Source organism: Nicotiana tomentosiformis, chromosome 2, assembly GCF_000390325.3.
Source record: "Nicotiana tomentosiformis chromosome 2, ASM39032v3, whole genome shotgun sequence".
In the NCBI taxonomy this organism is placed as follows: Eukaryota; Viridiplantae; Streptophyta; class Magnoliopsida; order Solanales; family Solanaceae; genus Nicotiana; species Nicotiana tomentosiformis.
In genome coordinates, this window is record NC_090813.1 from 98999945 (window position 1) to 99019881 (window position 19937).

The following is a 19937-nucleotide window of genomic DNA, read 5'->3' on the forward strand; positions in this document are numbered from 1 at the left end:
CTGACCCGATTCGAAAATGTTTTTATCCTCTGCTTGCCAGCTCATCTTTTGACTGCAATACGTGTCATTTTGACACACCCTTATCACCCACCCTCTGTCAATTCCTAGTACACTTCCAGAATCATTGACTAATTATATTATATTATTACCGTTAAAGAAAAGAGTTAATCCTGTAATTGTTATAAAAATATTATATTGTGGATGTCCATTCAATACTCCACTATAAATAATCTTTCTGAAAAAAATTATCCATTTAATACTCTGTTAAAATTTATCTACAAGAAGCTAATGTATTCAGGTTGCAAGCAACTCAATGAAATAATTTGCAGTAGCTTCTTATTAAACAGGTAGGTTACAGGCAGGTTGCAAGCAGCTCATGCAGACAGCTTACAAGCAGCTCATGCAGGCAGGTTGCAAGCAACTCAATGAAATAATTTGTAACAGTTTCTTATTAAACATGCAGGTTGCAAGCAGCTCATGCAGACAACTTACAAGCAGCTAAAAAAACCCTTGCAGCTGCTTCCTGAAAAGTCTCGCAGCTGCTTCCTTTCTTCTATAAATAGAGGAGTTTTCAGTTCATTATGAACATAACTTTGAAAGTTGAATAAAATATCAATCTCCCTCTATACTTGTCTTCAGTTTATTTCTTTTATAGTCTTTATTTTATTACACGTTATTAGCACGAGATTGTGCCATCTCAAGCAAATACTCCAAGGTACGAAGTTTCTTTTTCTAAATATATGTTTATCATGCATGTTCATCACGTCTTTCTAGCCAACTAATGATGCAGATGTCATTTTACTTGGATGCGGTCTCGCAAAATTGGAAAGAAAAATTAATTTTACTTAAGCTATTATATGGTCGCGAGACTACACATGTAGTTTATGTGGCAAACAGTTGGGGACTATGTATACATATACAATTGCTATTTTTGTACTTATTTTCCTCCTTGATCGTTTAGTGAAGGATTAAAAGGTGAATAACAATGCCAGATCCATCTAAACTCCAGCAAAGTTTATGACAAATATATAATTACCAACAGTATTTCCTAAGTCTCGTTGTGACTTAACTTCATGGTTCACTTGAACTCCAGCAGAGTACGGCCACCAGAAGCGGCTATGTTTCATATATCTCATTGTAACTAAATTTTGATAATCACTAGAAGTGATAATTTAGGTTTGTTATGGTTACAATGAAGATAAGTTATAGAAGGTAAAATAATATGTATGTGAGAAGTGACCCGCCTTCTTCTTCAATTTGTACTATATCATATATCACAGTAAACCAGAAGTTTACTAATGCAAAAGTGGTCACAGTAAACCAGAAGTTTTACTGAGGCAAAAGTAGCTACTGTAAACCAGAAATTTACTGATACAAAAGTAGCCACAGTAAATTAGAAGTTTACTGATGCAAAAGTTATGCCATAGTAAACCAGAAGTTTACTTAGAGATAGCACGTGTCATGATAAACTTGAAGTTTTCATTTGTCATTTTTAAATGAGCCATTTGAGAATTTAGATAAGCATATACTGAAGAACTAGAAGATTCTTCAAGAATTCTCTTGTGTTGCTTGTTCTCGTAATAAATTGATTATACCAGCTAAAATTGGGACTAAAATCCCTGAATTCTGGAATATATAAAAGGTGAATATGGGCACATTCACCTATCATGTAAATCACTTATAGATGCATATATGCAATGGTTACATGTATGTTTATTGTCAACCTGCAGTTTGACATTTGAAATTGCCTTTCTCAATTAAGAGCATAATTTTCAGATTATGAAATCAAGATAGTTCATCTTGATGATGCTGGTTTATATCCAAGCTAGTTTAGCATTAAATACCTCCTATTAATGGCTAAACTATTGCTTATGAGAATAAAGCCTCATGTGTTAGTCTAAGATTTTCTAAATTGCATACAACAACACTTATATGCATCAGACCAACAAAATATGATAAGTCCTCCCCTCACAATTGGTTTAGGATTAAAAATCAAATATTTTTACTATCTAATAACTTTTGATGTGTGGTATGTGATTAATTTCTCTATCACAATGCACAAAGATATGTTTCCCAAAGAAGATTGGGAATATGAGTTAGTTTTTCTAACATTTGGGGGATGGAATAAAATAGCTGGAAAATATGCTATATGAATCGAATTATCATTAATATGATCCTTGCTTAGAAGATAATTCAAGTCAAATTCCAGAATCATTTGCTGATCCAAGATTAAATATCATATTTTAGCTGCAAATGCTCCTATTAAAATTAAAGTCCCTGAAGGATAGAGTTAACTGTACGCATGAAGCTTGGTAGACCAATCGGTTCCAAAGGTAACAATTCTTGAAAAAAATAGGAGCAAATGATCATAATAAGGAGGAAATAAGCTCTGGAAGAGCCCACGACATAATATTTCATGAAACTCTAGAAGAAGTTCAGGTACCTAAAAATAAAGAAAGTGATGAAATCTCAACAAGTTATGTCGCTTGCGAATTGATACAAAATGATCGTCGACGATATATTTGATACAATATAGTGCACAATATTATAAAAGATTGTGAGGATCGGACCTGTAGTCCAGACACCTGAAGATGTCACGCCATTTAAATGTAAGTCATAACCTATATGGCTCATTTGATTAATTATATATGTAGATCCCTGAAGGATTTAAAATGCCTGAAGCAAATTTAAAATCTCAGGAAATGTATTCAATCAGATTACAAAGATCTTTGTACGGTTTAAAGCAATCTGGGCGTATGTGGTATAATCGCCTTAGTGAATATTTTTTGAAAGAGGGTTACATAAATGATATTATTTATCCATGTATTTTTATAAAGAAAATGGCATCAGAATTTGTTATACTCGATGTTTATATTGATGACATAAATCTTGTTGGAACTCTAGAAGGGCTCCAAAAGGCAATTGAATATCTTAAGAAAAAATTTGAGATGAAAGATCTTGGAAAGACAAAACTTTGTCTTGGTTTGCAAATTGAATATTTAGCAGACGGGGTCTTTACCCATCAATCTGCCTACACATAAAGGGTCTTAAAACGCTTTTATATGGACAAAGCGCACCCATTGAGTACACCAATGATTGTTCGATCACTTGAAGTAAATAAGGACTCGTTCCGACCTCCAGAAGAGGATGAGGAACTCCTTGGTCCTGAAACACCCTATCTCAGTGTAATTGGTGCACTTATATATCTTGCTAATGCTACAAGGACTGACATAGCATTTTCTGTTAATTTACTAGCAAGATATAGCTCTTCTCCTACACGGAGATATTGGAATGGGATTAAGCATATATTGCGATATTTAAAGGGAACTCTTCATATGGGTTTGTTTTATGCTAACAAAGGTAGTGCAGATCTTGTTGGTTATGCAGATGCACGTTATTTATCTGATCCCCATAAAGCTCGATTTTAAACCGGTAGGGAATGCGTATGGTTGAGATCAGTGATTCATTTCATTCGAGAAAAATGTGGTTTGGAATGTGATAAAAGATCCACAATTTTATACGAAGATAATGCTGCATGCATAGCCCAATGAAAGTGAGGATTTATAAAAGGAGATAGAACGAAGCACATTTCACCAAAATTATTCTACACACGTGATCTTCAGAAAAATGGTGACATTGATATGCAACAAATCCGTTCAAGTGACAATCCGACAGATTTGTTCACTAAGTATTTGCCAACTTCAACTTTTGAGAAGATGGTATATAAGATTGGAATGCGGAGACTCAAATATTTGAAACAAGATTTTCATCAGGGGGAGTGAAATACGCATTGTACTCTTTTTTCCTTACTAAGGTTTTTTTTCATGGGGGTTTTCTTGAAAGGTTTTTAATGAGGCAGCTAGAAATACGTATTACTAAATATGTGTACTCTTTTTCCTCCACTAGATTTTTTCCCACTGGATTTTTTCTAGTAAGGTTTTAACGAGACACATTATCTTTTAATGAACATCCAAGGGGGAATATTATGAAAATATTATATTGTGGATGTCCATTCATTACTCCGCTATAGATAATCTTCCCGAATAAGATTATCCATTTAGTACTTTATTGAAATTTATCTACAAGCAGCTGATACAGGCAGGTTGCAAGCAACTCAATGAAATGATTTGCATCAGCTTCTTATTAAACAGGCAGGTTGCAAGCAACTCATGCAGACAGCTTACAAGCAGCTCATGCAGGCAGGTTGCAAGCAACTCAATGAAATAATTTGCAACAGTTTCTTATTAAACATGCAGGTTGCAAGCAGCTCATGCAGACAGCTTAGTAGCAGCTAAAAAAAAGCCTTGCAGCTGCTTCCTGAAAAGTATCGCAGCTGCTTCCTTTCTTTTATAAATAAAGGAGTTTTCAGTGAACATAATTTTAAAAGTTGAATAAAATATTAATCTCCCTCTATACTTGTCTATAGTTTATTTCTTTTATAATCTTTATTTATAACAGTAATATGTATATTGATTTTATTATTTTAGAACACGCAATGCTTCCGAAAGAAGAAAAGGATGTCCGACATAAGTTTTTGGGGTGATATAAAATAAATTTCTTTATTCTCAAGGAAAAGAACACTAAAACTTTGAGAAATAAACCAAGAAGTATTATGACGGGATAGATAAAAAAAGAAAATCGTCCACAACTAGAGGTATAGGGGTAGAGCTCTAAAAGTAAAAAAATCTACATAGATATCAAAAATCAAGTGAAAATTCAAAGAATATTTTTAGCAATTAGGACTTTCTTTTGTATAGAAGCTCATAGTCATGCTTCTTTTTCCTTTTTCTGATTTAATAAAGTCAAAGAATTTTTTTAGCAATTAGGACTTTCTTTTGGATAGAAGCAGAGTCATATATTATTATTTTTTTCCTGATTTACTCGTTATTCCATATCTATTTGCTTGGCTAATTCATATTATGCTGAATAAATTTTTTAACCAGATAACACCCCCACTACTGAAAGTCTTTTTATTCGAATTTAAAAGTTCGAACTAAAAGTAAAATAATTTTAACCATCCATCACATTCTTCGTAGCAGTGAGTGCCAAATAAACATCTAGAAAGTTTATTTAGTTTAAGATTTGGACTTGAAAATGCTCCACTCTCCACAACACTTGTGATGCTATATATGAGACTTTGCAGATGCTCCACACTCCACAATGGCTATTTCAAATCAAGGAAGAAATCTTAAAATTTAACATTCGATCTATTTTCCACATGAAAACATGATATATAGAAAGAAGCAGTCAAATTGAGTTGTAGGCCTCATTACATAATAATACAGGAAGACAAATTTCCCTTGATCTCTCCATACATAGTACATATAACTACCTGAACTAAACAGTGACTAAGAGGTGTTACATTGTCTAGGAATAAAAGAAAACATAGCTCTAGCAAAGGATTCTGTCGAAAGCCTTATTGTTCTCACATATAGTGTTGATCTCCCAAAGAGCAGTCACTCAGTTAAGAACATGAATGACTGCAAATAAATCCTGTCAACAAAACTTGCATCATATTCTAACCTATAAACACAAATTGGTTGGACATACCAACTATACTAGAGTACAAAATACAGATAAAGCACGTCGCCTAAGAGCTAGTCTACGAATATCAGTCTATACAACTTGTATACCAAGCACCGGAGGTGTCCACACACTCAATAAGAGAAGAGGAAACAAATTTCCCTAGCATCCATCAAGACAACTTCGTATAAACATAACACTGCTATCTTCACCTTAGCAATAACTGAAAACCATAACTTTTAGCTCAATGGACTTGAAAATCTAAATGCCAAAATCTCCACAAGCCATCATTGGCTAGTTATCTAATAATTTCTTCAATTTTCTCTTCAAAGCCTTATTGAAAGCATCCTCCGACAGTGACAACATCTGGTTCAGCAACAACCTTACACCCGTCTGAGTCATAATGGCGAACCTGGGCTTGATTCTCTCTTCTAAACTATAACCAAAATACTGAGGAAACTTGACCAATTCTGCTCTTGGATAACCCATGGTCAGAAAGAAATTCCATTTTAAGATCAACTTAGCCAAGCTAAAAGTATATAGAGCACCGTATCTTGAAATCATTGCAGCAACTTCTGCCATACTGAACCCCTTATCCTTGAAGAATTCAGTAACAGGCTTAACGTTGGCCTCAATGCTAAGACCAAAAGTTTGAGGGCATCGGTAGAGAAGAACTCCAACATCAACCCCCATTGAACGGAAGTACTCAGTTGCAGGCCTTAGTTTGTCCTCCACACTATAACTTATGATGTTTGGACATCTGGTTAGAACCTTGCTCACACTCTCAGCAGATAAACCCATTTCATAAAGAAAGTCGACTGTTGCTCTCAGTTTAGGCCTGCTGTAAGTGAGAAGTGCAGGAAACCGGTAGATTACTTTAGCCCACTGTTCTTTATCAACGCCCAGTTCTTCCAAGAATGCCATCGTTGGAATTAAATTCTCTGAGAGGCTAATTCCACATAGTTGAGGCCTTTTGCTGAGAATGGTTGGAACCTGTGATCTTGGCACTCCAAGATCAAGGAGAAACTCAACTACTGGTTTGATTTTTCCCTCAAGACTATAGTAGGCAAAAGCAGGAAACTTGCGTGTGATTACTCTAATCCTTTCAATATCCATGCCCAGCTCAACAAGGTATAAAATATGTGGAGGAAGCTTTCCAGTCGGTCCAATATCACTGACTCGTGCCAGAGCCTTCAGCTTCTTGGAATCGAGGACAGCACTAGGAGGTGAAGCTGGTGTGACAGGAAGAGGTACTTTTTCAATAGTTTCTTCTATTTTTTCCAGAACAGGTGGGTTCGGAAAGCTCTCCACAACATCCACTAGAATACTTCCATATTCCTCGTGGAGTGCCTCAAGGTATGGAATGAGAGCATCCCTAATCTCAAGAGTTGTTAGTTCTCGTCCTGCAAAATAAAGGAAATTCACAGTTGACAGATGAACTTAAACAGAGAACAAAGCTGTGAATGTAGGCAGTACGCGTTCTGCGTATTCACAGATGTACAGGCAAAGAAGAAAGTGGAGGAGCAAGAGAATGAATCTATTTAAACCGAACCTACGAGGTAGCGAGACTTGTGAACAGAATGCAGCCGAGAGACGAGGTGATCAATAAAAGGCTCTGATTTGTTGATAACTCTTGCTGAAAGAGCATTGCTTAAACCGTGTTTCTTCAGAAACAATGTCAAGACAGCTTTTGCTTCTTCCTTTTCTGCAGCTACAAGGTTTGAGGGCACCACCCTTAAGTTAAAAGAACCATCTATTTCGGATTCAGCTGTCAATCAAAGGAAATGTACAAACGTTATGGCAAACCAATAACAGCGCTGGTTGGAGGAGTTCCAAATGATGGTTCCAACAGTCAATTTGGGGTAACACAATTGATATTCAAAATTTAGAAACTTACAATACTTCGCTCGGCAAAAGAAAACCTTCTGAGGAAAAGACAGTTCAATCCTGAAGAAAGTTTAACTAATTATTCAAGCCCAACTTAAAGAGAAAAAGATATGCCACAAAACCAAGAGTTACATGTCTATATAAAAGTATAACCAAATCTTATGCCTGTGTAATGGTAAAACCATATACTGCTTATATTACATCTTCTTTTCATATGGTTGGGGAAAACAGGAGGCATTCAGAGTTCTTATCCTAGACAAGTGTTATTGTCACATCACACAACCACTGAGAATGTAGCTGTAAGAGAAAATTGGCATAGAACAATTATGCCCCAACCCCAAGCAAGTTGGGGCCAGTTGTATGAATCCTCACTGTCCCTTATCTCTCCATTTAAGTCCATATCAGTACAACACTGTTAGAAATTAGTTTCTCCGGCAGTAGAAGTTCTCTACATTTCTATAAACATAACATAAATCTTAAGTCCACCTCAATACAATATTATTAAAAAAATAGGTTATCCATCACTAGAAGTTCTTTACATTTTCTACGGACACATAAATCTTTAGCAAGACTTGAAAATACTCTTAGCAAACATGGACCTAAAGTAAAATATACTAACTTGATTAAAACTTAATCTCAACTAATTGGTATCGCTTACATATAAAAAAATTCTTCCATTGTACTCTATTTAGGTCTGTAGGATTCCAGGCGATTGTAGGTCTTTCTCGACAATTTTTTAAGAGTTAGGCATACGTAGTTCCCAAAATAGGAAGGGAAAATAATAAACAAAACAACTTTTCTCTCCATTGGCCGTAAAGCTTTATTAGCTACAGTCTACAGCTGCACGATTTTATAGGAATCAAATCCTAGAAAGTGTCCCCGCAGAGTTCAAATCCATGAGTGATGCTCATTACAAACACCTTGTTTCATGTTCTCACAGAAACTTAACACCAGAGATTTGAGTGGCTTCTAAACCAAAGCAAATTGCTCATAATTCATAATTCAAGCATAAAGATAGCAGTATTATAAAATTAAGGCAATTGGAGAATATCCTTTACTATATACTAATTAAAACTGGTAATATCTAGCCCTGCTAGTTCTAAGAAACTAAGCTAATGTCCTATCATGTTCGGTCTGCAAATGGAAAGTGGTAACCTAGTTAACAGGTTACAGCACCAAAACATCAGTGCAGAAAGCAGACAAGGGAAATAAACAGATAATAGCTAGCATTCTGCCCTCAAGTCATGGGACAAGTTTAAGTTTACAAGGAAAGAAAGAGGCATCCCTAGTTAGAGGATCATACACAAAGCTGTAGCATCCCACAAAGAAAAATCATTAGAAGACTAGTAAAATTGCGATATAAGTCTAAGATAACGTTACCGATAAAGGGGTAGTCGCGTTCTTGAAAGAAAGGCAAGCTTTGGGTTTGGGGTTCGGACTTGCATTAAAGATATCATTTCTCAGCTGCTTGCTAGTGTAGCCAATCCTGTTACTGTGAAAACCAGTGTGAAGCATTGAGTATACAAGAAAGTGTAGTAAAGCGGACTTTGAGATATTTGCTTGGAATTGGGTTTCGGGTGTATTACAAGATTTTCGGAGAGAGGAGGGTTTTGGACCGCAAGTTCTCTAGTGCCAAACACAATCTTTTGAAGCAGCAATAAGATGTTCGCTGATTTGATTAATGATGAAAAAGCGTGTGCATTGCACGTGACCAGGTAAAATGTCAAAAGTGATACTCGACATATGCTTCAAGTTACCATATCATCCCAAAGTATTTTTTTTTTTTTAAATAACCGTGGCATCCGGGCAATAAAAGCAAATGAGATAAAATCACCTACTAGTATTTTCGCTTCATGTGGGATTTGAAGTTTTGAACTTGAGACCTCTTGATTCTCAACCCACTTCATTGACCAGTCACACCTAAAATTTGAACTTGATACCTCACAATTCTCAACCCACTTCATTGACCATTAAATCACCCTCCCAAAATATATTTATTATGTTATGAAATTTTCCTTAGATGCCCCAACCATATTGGTTCAATTTTCATTGGAACGTCAACGGTAAGTAGGTTTACATGAAATAGAAAATTAAGTTATCATAAGTTGAAAAGAAAGCAGATGATTATGTTGTGGGAACATGTCGATCTGCAGTATCTCAAGTAACTGAAGCTTGATAGAAAGAAAACTAAAACCCCACTCCCTACATGATGAAACTGGGCGGCAATAAAAGCTATCATCTTCTCAACTGTTCTTTTTCTCGTTAAGATGGCATTTACAGACGAAGTACTACAAGATGAAGTACTACAGATACTAAAAGAGAAAAACTCTACACTGAGTAATAACTCTTTTAAGCATATGACAATGAAGTAGTAAGCTAATAACTATACATCTACACCCTCTTGCTTATCGCTGAGGAATATCTCTACTTGCTAAAAATAGCTTCTCTTGTCACAAGCTTTATTCCCCTCACCCAAAGCTCTGCTGTCTCGTAATCACCCTCACACACAAAGTGCACTTCCTTGTTCTTGGTCGTGATCACCCTAAATATTCCAGGTAGCTCAGCATCACCTTTTCTTTGCCTGATCTTCTGAAACTTCAAACTCGGCCCCACTTCTGCCTCCCGGCATACAACATTACGCCCACTTGATTTTCCCCAACGCAATATTCCAGCAGCTTCAACCATTTTAAGAACTTTCATATGTGGAGACCCTTTACCTCCCTTTATGTGCTTCTTCACTTGGGCACCGGTTAAGACCAGTTTCCTAGCAAGTTCATCCAGTATCACCCTCTCTGCCTCATTTTTCTGTGTCTTCCTAGCAAGGGAAAGTGCAGTTTCACCCAATGCGTTCTTGATATCGCATCGTGCCCCACAAGAGATTAAGAATTCACATGTGCGGCCATGCCCTTCCCTTGCTGCAAGCATGAGTGGTGTGTAATCGTCCCCATTGGACATGTTTACATCATAACCCCTGGTTGTTAACTGTTTAACTGCATCCAAGTCGCCACATCGAGCTGCACAATGCAGTGCATAGAAACCTGCAGCGTTTCGACTACCCTGTTCAAGAGCAAATTCGAGCAGAACCTTTTCAAACCGATCACGATTTTGATTTAGTGCACAGAGGGTAACAGCAGTCTCCCCAGATTTGTTCTGCAGCTTGACATTAGCCCCGGCATGCACAAGCAATCTGAAGCCGTCTACATGACCCTCTGCAGCGGTGATCATTACAGCGGAGAAACCTTGGTCATCTTGGCTATCCAGATCAATATCTCCTCGTGCAATCAGAGCCTTTAAGGATAAAAGGTCCCTGGATTGAGCCACAAACAGTAATGGCAAAAAGACAGACATGTTGCTTGACTTGGGAATCTTTTCACTCTGAATGACTTCCAGAACTGCACCTTGAAAACCAAGCTTCCATCGACTGGATGCAGCAATGGAGCTTGCTGATTCACCAGCTGCATTAACCAAACCAAAATCAGCACCAGCTATAGTCAATACTTTGAGGCAGTCTTCCCTCTTGAATCTCGCAGAGATCATTAAAGCTGTATCTCCTGTGTCCGTTCTTGAGTCTATATCACAGCCGAAGTCAATCAAACATTTAATAACGCTTGAGAACCCAAGTCGTGCTGCCATATGTATAGGGCGGAACTCAACATTCCGAGAGGTTTTAACTGGAGATTCTACATGAGCACCACATTTCAGAAGCACTGAAACTGCTCCTGCATTACCACAAAGAATAGCATGGTGGAGAAGAGATCTTCCACAGAGTGTACTGGGGGCGAGCCGCTGGAGGAGCATTTGCAGAATAGAGCCACTAGCTTCAAAGTACTCCACAGCACACCAAGTAATGGCATAGGGATCTGCTAATCCAGCACCTACTCGAAATTCTTCACCTGAAGCTGCATCCCAGGACCAAGCTCCAAGATGGACTGGGCCATCAGTTTTTGCGCCAGCCTTGGGAGTCCAAAAACGAAGGGGAAGGCCAAGTTAGTCAATAGTAAAAATAAACATGGCTCAATGTGAAGTTCTCAAAGACAATAGTGATCTGCTTGCCCTATCAGTTTCCTACGGGATGAAAGACATTGCATCAGGTTCAATTCTTTTCTTTTTTTAACTGGAGCATCAGGTTCAATTCTTGAGTACCATATCCAAATTTTAACTAGGATTATACAAGATTCTAGTTAATTGCTGAGTATATTAAGGAAGTCAAGCGTTGCATTTGAGAAGCATTTAGTCAATAACTAGTGATCCATTTCGAGGCAATTACCTCAAGGAGTAGACGGACTACAGAGACTTGCCTACTAACAACAGCAGCCACAAGCGCCGAGCAGTCAACATTTGTATGCAGAGAAGGTTTGCATGACTGGAGCAACACACGATTTGTAGTATCGACATTCACTCCACACTGCATCAAGCAAGCAACAATAGTGTCAAGATATTTACGACATGCATATGGTGGCCACAGTTGCTCCCAAGAAGAAAGATACAAGAGTAGTACAGAACAAGCAACCAAGGCACAGTACAATGGTAAAACACTTAAAGAGGTAGCTGGATGTATAGATCAAGGTGCACACAAGTTGGATTGGACATCACCGTCATCAGAGGAAAAAAAAAATGTGTACACGAATATCATTCTCAAATATCTCAAGCAGCTCAAAGCAGTGAACCCACTTGAATTTGCTAATTTGTAGCAAATAGCATTTAAGGGTATCAGCAAGGAGAGCAATGCAAAAATGATGACAAGATTTTCTCTTATCATAAATGTTTTGTAGTTTGAACTTGAGTTGGAAACATCTGACTTAATGTTAACAGTTCACTTAGTGTCATATTATCATTAGTGATAACCTGCACAAATATAGTATCATAAAGCTAGTCTAATGTTCCACCTTAAGGAGAGTGTCCACAACATCTCCAAATCCACGGCAGCATCCAGTGAAGAAAGCATGTACAGCAATCCGAGGTCGAATCATTTCTGATTCCATGAGCATCTCGACAAATCTTGCATGCCCATGACAGCTGGCCTCCAACAGAGCTTCCTCACAAGCCTGCTGAGATGCCCCAGCTTTGATTAACATCTCCAAGATCTCTTGGTGTCCCTCCCTCACTGCTGCTGTGGTTGGGAATCCGCGGAAAAGTTTTTGATTTACATCGGCTCCGATACTCTGCAATGTTAGAAAAATGCCAGACTAAGTTACTCAGACCGCATAGTTTGATTCGATGAGGAAAAGAAGGAAGCGAAAAACTCCAAAGGATAAAATTGATGAACCTCACAGTTGACAAGGAATCTTATTCAGCTTGCAAATATGTGCGTGGAGACAACCATACACAAAGAAAGAGGGATAAGAAAGATAAACACTATGTTATTCAGTTTCCAGGACTAATTGCTTGCACTCTTATATCAGTGAACTGAAAATGAGCCACCGGGAAAAGCACAGGGCCTAATTCTGTCCTAATCAGCTTCAAAAATAAAATCACACATGATTATCAACTTTCTTTTGATAAACATTCAGCTTCAAGTGTTTTGATTTTTCACAGTTAGGACTGCATGAATGATTTTCGTTGTTACCTACGCATTTCAATTTTCAAATGATTCCAGTAAATGCCTTTTAATCCTAGTTTTGCTATATTATTCCATTAGAGTCTGATACAAACAGAAATTAAAACTGTTATGGGAAAAGCTGCAACAGGAAAATTGCAAGTCATAAGTTGCGGGACCTCAGTGAGTCAAGGTACAAATGTCACGGTGGAACCGAGCACTCAAACTGAGCTTTACTGTATTCACTTTTACAACATTTCTCTGCTGATTTCATGATTTAGTACCTTGTTTCAGCTAAAAAATGAATAAAGGAGCTAAGTAGTTGAAAGCAGAATGTTGCTTTTGAAAAGAATTTTAGTGAAATCTCTTGATTGACTCATTTACCACTAGCAAGTGTTAAATGAACACCCAAGTGTTATCACCCAAAATTGAACAACAGCTGAAAACCACTAGCAGCGAGACGAAAAATTGTAAGACTAGGAAACGCAAATAAATGAGTAGTAAGTAAGTAATAAACACGGAGAGCAAAAAAAAAGGTACACAAAAAGAAAATTACATTAAAAATATGGCAAATAATAGACCTCAAACAAACGCTCCCATAATAGTAATTAATTAAAGCAAATTTCTTTGTAGGGAATCTTAAAAGACAAGTTACAGCGACGATGGTTAAATCAAGTACTGAGAAAATAGGTGACATCGTTTTCCATAATCAAGTAGTTGAAAATTAAGTTTCTTTGTTTCCTTGATAGGTAAAAAATTTCTAACCAAAGATGTCGAGAGAAAACAGGCGATAATATGGTCGAAAGGGACAAAAGAAAAAAGACGGGGACAAAAAAGTTAACAAATGCAGAAATAATAAACGAAAATTGTAAGGAAAAAAAGCTCGATATTAACTACGAGCTTTATCACTACTTTTATGATAACGACAGAAGACCGGACGGAAAGATGTAGTTCTTATCCAGCAAAATTCAAAATTCAAATTACTTATAAAAGGCGATGCAAAATGTAAAGTCTTTAAATTTTTTAACGGAGCATTAATTAGAGAAGATCACCATAATGGCTAGTCATATCATAAGTCATAACCAAAGCTCTGCATTTAAGATAATCAGAAATGCAGGTGGAGAAGTTTCAGCTAAATTCACTGACGTGATAAAAATTTTCTACCATAGATTATTTTAATATAGAATAAAAATGAATGTGCGATGACATTTACAGAAAATGCAAAAATTTATAATATAGAATAATCATTTTAAACTAACGTGTAATTAATATTTTTTTTATCGAAACTCATTTGGATTATGGATCAACTTCCAACCAAGAGGTTGTGAGTTCGAGTCACCCCAAGAGCAAGGTGGGAGTTCTTGGAGGGAAGTATGCCGAGGGTCTATTGGAAACAGACTCTCTAACTCATGGTAGGGATAAGGTCTGCGTAGACACTACACTCCCCAGACCCTACTAGTGAGATTATACTGGGTTGTTGTTGTTGTTTGTTGTTATTTGGATTATGAATCAAATAACATTAAAGGATAAATGGATATAAAATGGATATAACCCATATTAGCTTATGTGTCATTTATTTTTGGATTTTTATCATAAAATTTAATGTCATATCATATTTGTGGTAGGGTTTGAGGCAAAATAACTTTTAAGTAATAATTATAAAGTTTATGGATAAAAAATAATTAAAAGACTTTAGTGCTATATCACACGAAAGAATAGTCAGTAATTTAAATAATAAACAATTCAAATCAAGTACGCAAAACGCTGGAACAACAACAATAATTTATTACTAATTGAAAGATGGAGAGCAAAGCTGAGGTTATTTTACCAGTAGTTTTCTAACAAGAGCAACATTTCCATTTTGAACGGCGAGGAACAATGCCGTAACGTCGGTTTTAAACTCCTCGTATACGATCCTAACTTCGTTCGGCAACTCGTCGTGTGTCACGACTTCCGCCTTTCTCACCTTCAAGCACACATCGCCGACGAAATTTACGTCAACGAACGGATCGGCGATGCATTCGAGAGCCAATGTCAGATCGTTTGAATGCGAAGCTTCGAGAAGACGACGGGAAACTTCAACCTCGTAGTTCACCGGAAAAACCTGTTTTCCGGCGAGAAAACCACCTCCGACAACTGAATGTCCGAACACAGTCATTTCCGACGAAAAAAGTTGTAGCGCAACGAGAAGTTACTGCTTTCTCCTCTGTGTCTCTCACAAGCTTTTTACGTGCATCTGCGACACATCTACAGAGGAGGTGCAGAAGAAGCAGAGGAGCAGGAAAAGAATGGAGCAGTGTGAGTTTTTATTTGTTTAATAGTTTTGGAAAATACGAAACTCAAAAGAGGAAACTTGAAAGAAGTGAGCGCCAGAGTTAAGGAGAGTAGTGAGGGTTGAGACAGCGTTATATTGGGCCTGACCTCACTCTTTTACCATGGTTAAAACACTGGTTTTTACTAGTAGTTGACCCACAAGCCGCTACTCTCTGTTGATGGATCTAGGCTCTCGTAACGAATTTGCATTTTCTAATTATCAAATCAAATTAATTATATCGAATTATTAAATTTAAATATCAAATTAAATCAATAAAAGTCAAATTTTTTAATATTATATTTTTTAATTATTTTTCCATAAAGTCTTCATAGCATAAACCATAAAATTTGTGTTCCAAATATTTCTTTAATCCTAATAAAACAGAACTATATAAGGTGTTTTTTAATAAAATAACATAAATATGAGATAAGTCAAGGCATTGTACTAAAATATTCAACAATAAAGATAATAAATTGCATAAAATAAATATTATTAATAAGCCATAATAAAAACAAACATAATTTAAAATTACTAATAAGTTGCTAAAATAAGTATGACTAATAAGTACGATTATTTACATGACTAAACACTAAAAGAAAAATAAGTTATGTATTTTATCTAAACCATGGATAAACTAAAAAAATAGATATCCAACACTATTTTCATTCATAGTACAATTGAATTGAATGTTTTTTATTAGCATTAGTATTGATTTGATTTTGGTTTAGGATTTATTTGAGTTACTAATATTTATGGACTATAAAACTTATTTGAGCATCCAAAAATTATAAGTCCAAGTTTGAAATAATACGTTAAAAGATAAAACTATGAAAAAACTTAAGAACTATTTATAAACTACGCTACAATAAATATTTTTATGTATTAAATATATTTAAAACATTCTATACATATAATGTCGGGTTAGTTTGGTTTTGGTTTAATTTTTTTTAGTTCAAATCAGACCAAGCCAAATATGATCGGGTTTTTTTTCCCAATATCAAACCAAACCAAACCATAGTCGGGTTTTTTTTCTCGGTTTGATTTGAATTATCGGGTTGATGCGGTTTGTCGGTTTCATTTGTACATCCCTAATTGCACCTATTATTGTAGCAGTAATTTATTTTACGCATAGATGTATTTTTATTTTCATTTTATATTGTGATATTTGATTCCATCTAATTATTGTGATGTTAATTTAGTTATATTAGTAAAAATTTAAATGATAGTTAAAAAGTTTCCTATTTAAAAAGGTCTCCTATATTATGAGGTCACTTTAGGTTATGTTAGTGAAAAAAATTTAAATGATATAGTTCAATTTTTTTAGGAATAGTCTAAATTTGCTAGTGACAATGTAAAATTGCACAATTTTATCATATGTCCTACTCTAGTTCCGTTTATATTGTTGCTTGTAGTAAATCGCCGTGTACTTACCTATGTCCTTAATGAAGCTCTGACATGGATCGAATAGATTCCAGGTGTCAAAATACTTTGAAAAAAAAGTTCAACTTATTGCATACTTATAGGTTTTAATAGTTCAATGAATTTGAAATACTCTGTACGTTTCAATTTATGTGAATTCATTTGACTGGATACGGAGTTTAAAAAAAGAGAGAAGACTTTTGAACTTGTAGTGTAAAATGAGGCACATATATTTTATGTGGCTATAAATCATTGCATAAAGGTAAATTATTTTCAAATAAGAAAATAGATCATTCTTTTTTGCACGAACTAAAAAAAAATGACGTAAATTAAAATGGAGGGAGCAGTACACTTTCAAAATGAAATAGTATCAATTACTGTAGATTAGATGAAACAGTAAACCGCACTTACTAGTAAATCCCTCTATCTGCGTCTGCATAGATGCTGTATCTAGTGTGGGCCATGATTTTGTTGGGGTTAGAAATTGGACGTTAGGATTTTGGAGGTAAGTGGATGAACGGCATTATCGACCACTAAGGATTGGGGTATAATTCCTTTATTTTTAATTAGAGGTTCAAGTTTAAATTTGAAAATTTTTTTTTTTTTTGTTAGGAAACAATTTTTTTTTAATGGGCTCAGGCGGTGCAAATTCGAATTAGTCATATATCAAAACTGATACCAAACACCGAATGACAAACAAAAAAATATAAGTAGAGGACGGCAATTGCGTGAACTTTGATCTCATCGAGAGCAACTATAGGGACGGCTTTGATCCAGCTACTATGGCAACCGTTTCCGCAGACGGAAGCCGGAAATTAGGCCATATTGATCATCTTACTTTTTAAGATATGGTTTGAGTGCCTAAATTTTGCAACACATGTCGTATTATGCTCTTTGGATTTAAGACGACTTCCAGCTCAATGGAATATAATTAGCCAAGAGCAAACGCACCCCCAAAGTCGAGTATTATAATTGAAATAAATAACCAATACATGCTAGTCTCAATAGCTATCTCAAATGCAATAAATTTCACATATAGTTGTTTATCTTTTTTCGTCATTATTGTTTTTTACTTGTTAGCTTGTATGAAGGGAAGTAATTTACTCCATTTAGCTTGTTGTTAGCTTGTATGAAGGGAAACAATTTACTCCATTTCTAAGCATCAAAGTTCAAAAATACTTGTGCGGTTGAAAATTATTTTTATAAATAAATAGTGATGTAAATTGAATAGAAATATTGAAAATGATACTTAATAATCAGTAGATATGTTTCGTTAAAAAATGATTACTCAACACTCTTTTAGCTGATTTAACTTATATAAACACTTTCAATATTTACCAAAGTATTATTTTTTTAAGGTACTCGTAAATTATCTGTCTTAATATTGACAAGAGAGTATGGGCAGAACGGGACTAGAACACCGTTCACCGCCCAACAGGGATAGACAAGGAGATGTGTACTCCATTATATAATTTGGTATGGCTAGGCCTAGGGGACAGGGTCTGGTCATATAAATGGGCAAGAGAGATTGAGAGAAAATCAAGAGTAATAATGAACAATCCGAATTGGTGAAAGTTTACAGATGTGCAAATGCAGTTCTGCACTGCAGTCTGGAACTACTTTCTCTTTTTTACTAACTGTGAAAGCTAAAATTTCCCTGTTTGTGCACGCGATTAGTCCACGTCCACTACTCGGTCAATACGAGTATTGAAGAAGCCATTGAACTCAAATCTTTTCTCTTTTTTTCGGTTTAAGATACGATAGAGACCTCAGTCAACCTTTTCTTTGACCAGCTTTCTTAATTCTTAGTACCAAAACTAACATATAGAAATATAAGGAGGAGGAACACTCTCAAGGAGTATTTTTTTCTACAAAAACAAGTAGAGGTTCTTTATTTTCCTCAACTCAATTTACAAAGATGACTATATATGTTGTCATTGATAGGAATCCTTCTGAGATATTGATAAAGAAAATAAACATAACTCAAACTCAAAAGTTAGCTAAAGAATTGAGGATGACTGAAATTTCTTAGAAAGATTGTCTAATGCCTTATTTCTTCTGGATTCCATCTCACTCTTTTTCGGTCCGAAGCCGATAGGATTGTCAAAGTCCATATAAAAATACTTCTCAATCACTATAACGCCGAGGTGGGACACATATACCTAATCTAGTACATGTATGTATGTTAATTTAATTTCTAACTTTTTCCCTCTTCTTCTTTAATGAACAAAATAATACATGTATTTTAAGACTAATTCATATATTCATGAACTAAGAGGGTGTTTGGATCGGCTTATTTTTAGTGCTTACTGGATTTTAAGCACTTTTAGTTTTTTTTTGTTGTGTTTGGCAATGATAAAAAATTACTTAAAATCACTTACTTTTAGACATAAAAAATACAAAAAATAAACCAAAAACCAATAGTTGAGTATTACCAATTTATAATTTTGGCTTTTGGCTTTTAACTTATAAACTACTTTTTAAAAGCCAATCCAAATACCCGCTAAAATTATTTAGGTATCCAACGGATAATTTTTTTTTTTTTTATATTTAAAAACAAGGTTCAATTTACAACATTCCATGTAGTTTAATTTTGCATTTCGTTCAAAATTAGTGCAAGATGTGTTCACTCTATTCGTCCATTTTTTATAGCACCGGGCCTTATTTACTGGTTATTATTATTGTGTTTTATCTATTTTCTGGTTCTTATGATTCTGTTATTATTTCTATGGTTTCTGTTGAAGGTACTAATATATTGTCTCTTTTTGTCTTGTTCGTTTTCTTGAGCCGAAAATATATCAAAAACAGTCTCTCTACTCCATTGGGATAGTGGTAAGGTCTGCGTACACACTATCCTCCCTCCAGACCCCTCACCTATGGGATTTTACTGGGTTGTTGTTGTTGTTGTTGTTCAGAATTAGTGCAAGAGTAATACGACTGTATTGGCCAAAATATGCCTCAAGAAGATTCGACATGAAGTGGTATTACGAAAAGTAAATTGGTTGAGGTCGATTAGTAAACGACAGGGCTCAAAACCGAGCAATCAATAACGGTTGCGGTCAAGTATTAGGGGCAGTAGTAACGGCTAGTTTTGTAATAGGATCTTTAGGAGAATATCCCATTGAATATTCTCTGTACTTGTACTTTTAGGGTTAACTGGAGGTATGTCCCATATAAATAGAGAGGGAGATAAGGTGAAAGAGGGGCAAGATTTTCTCATAAGAACACTCTTTGAAAAGAAAACTTGCTCCCGAGATA

The 19937-nt window shown here is 35.6% G+C and overlaps 2 protein-coding genes across 4 annotated transcripts; both read right to left on the bottom strand.

Moving 5' to 3' along the window:
- Positions 1-5188: 5188 nt before the first annotated feature.
- On the bottom strand, positions 5189-9056 carry LOC104093524 (transcription termination factor MTERF5, chloroplastic). Its single transcript, XM_009599277.4, has 4 exons — positions 8791-9056; positions 7421-7470; positions 7076-7291; positions 5189-6926 (listed from the first exon to the last, which is right to left on the bottom strand). The coding sequence occupies exons 1-4, from the start codon at positions 8865-8867 to the stop codon at positions 5818-5820; spliced, it is 1452 nt and encodes a 483-aa protein (XP_009597572.1). The 5' UTR covers positions 8868-9056; the 3' UTR covers positions 5189-5817.
- A 592-nt stretch (positions 9057-9648) lies between these two features.
- On the bottom strand, positions 9649-15321 carry LOC104093523 (uncharacterized). Of its 3 annotated transcripts, none has more exons than XM_009599276.4 (4): positions 14775-15321; positions 12297-12572; positions 11678-11815; positions 9649-11364 (listed from the first exon to the last, which is right to left on the bottom strand). In XM_009599276.4, exons 1-4 carry the CDS (start codon positions 15102-15104, stop codon positions 9835-9837), a joined length of 2274 nt encoding a protein of 757 aa, XP_009597571.1. In that variant the 5' UTR covers positions 15105-15321; the 3' UTR covers positions 9649-9834. The 3 variants fall into 3 exon arrangements, with proteins under 3 accessions (XP_009597571.1, XP_070052001.1, XP_018625416.1); XM_070195900.1 differs by lacking the exon at positions 14775-15321 and adding an exon at positions 12682-13764; XM_018769900.3 differs by lacking the exon at positions 14775-15321 and adding an exon at positions 12677-13764.
- Between the last annotated feature and the right edge of the window lie 4616 nt (positions 15322-19937).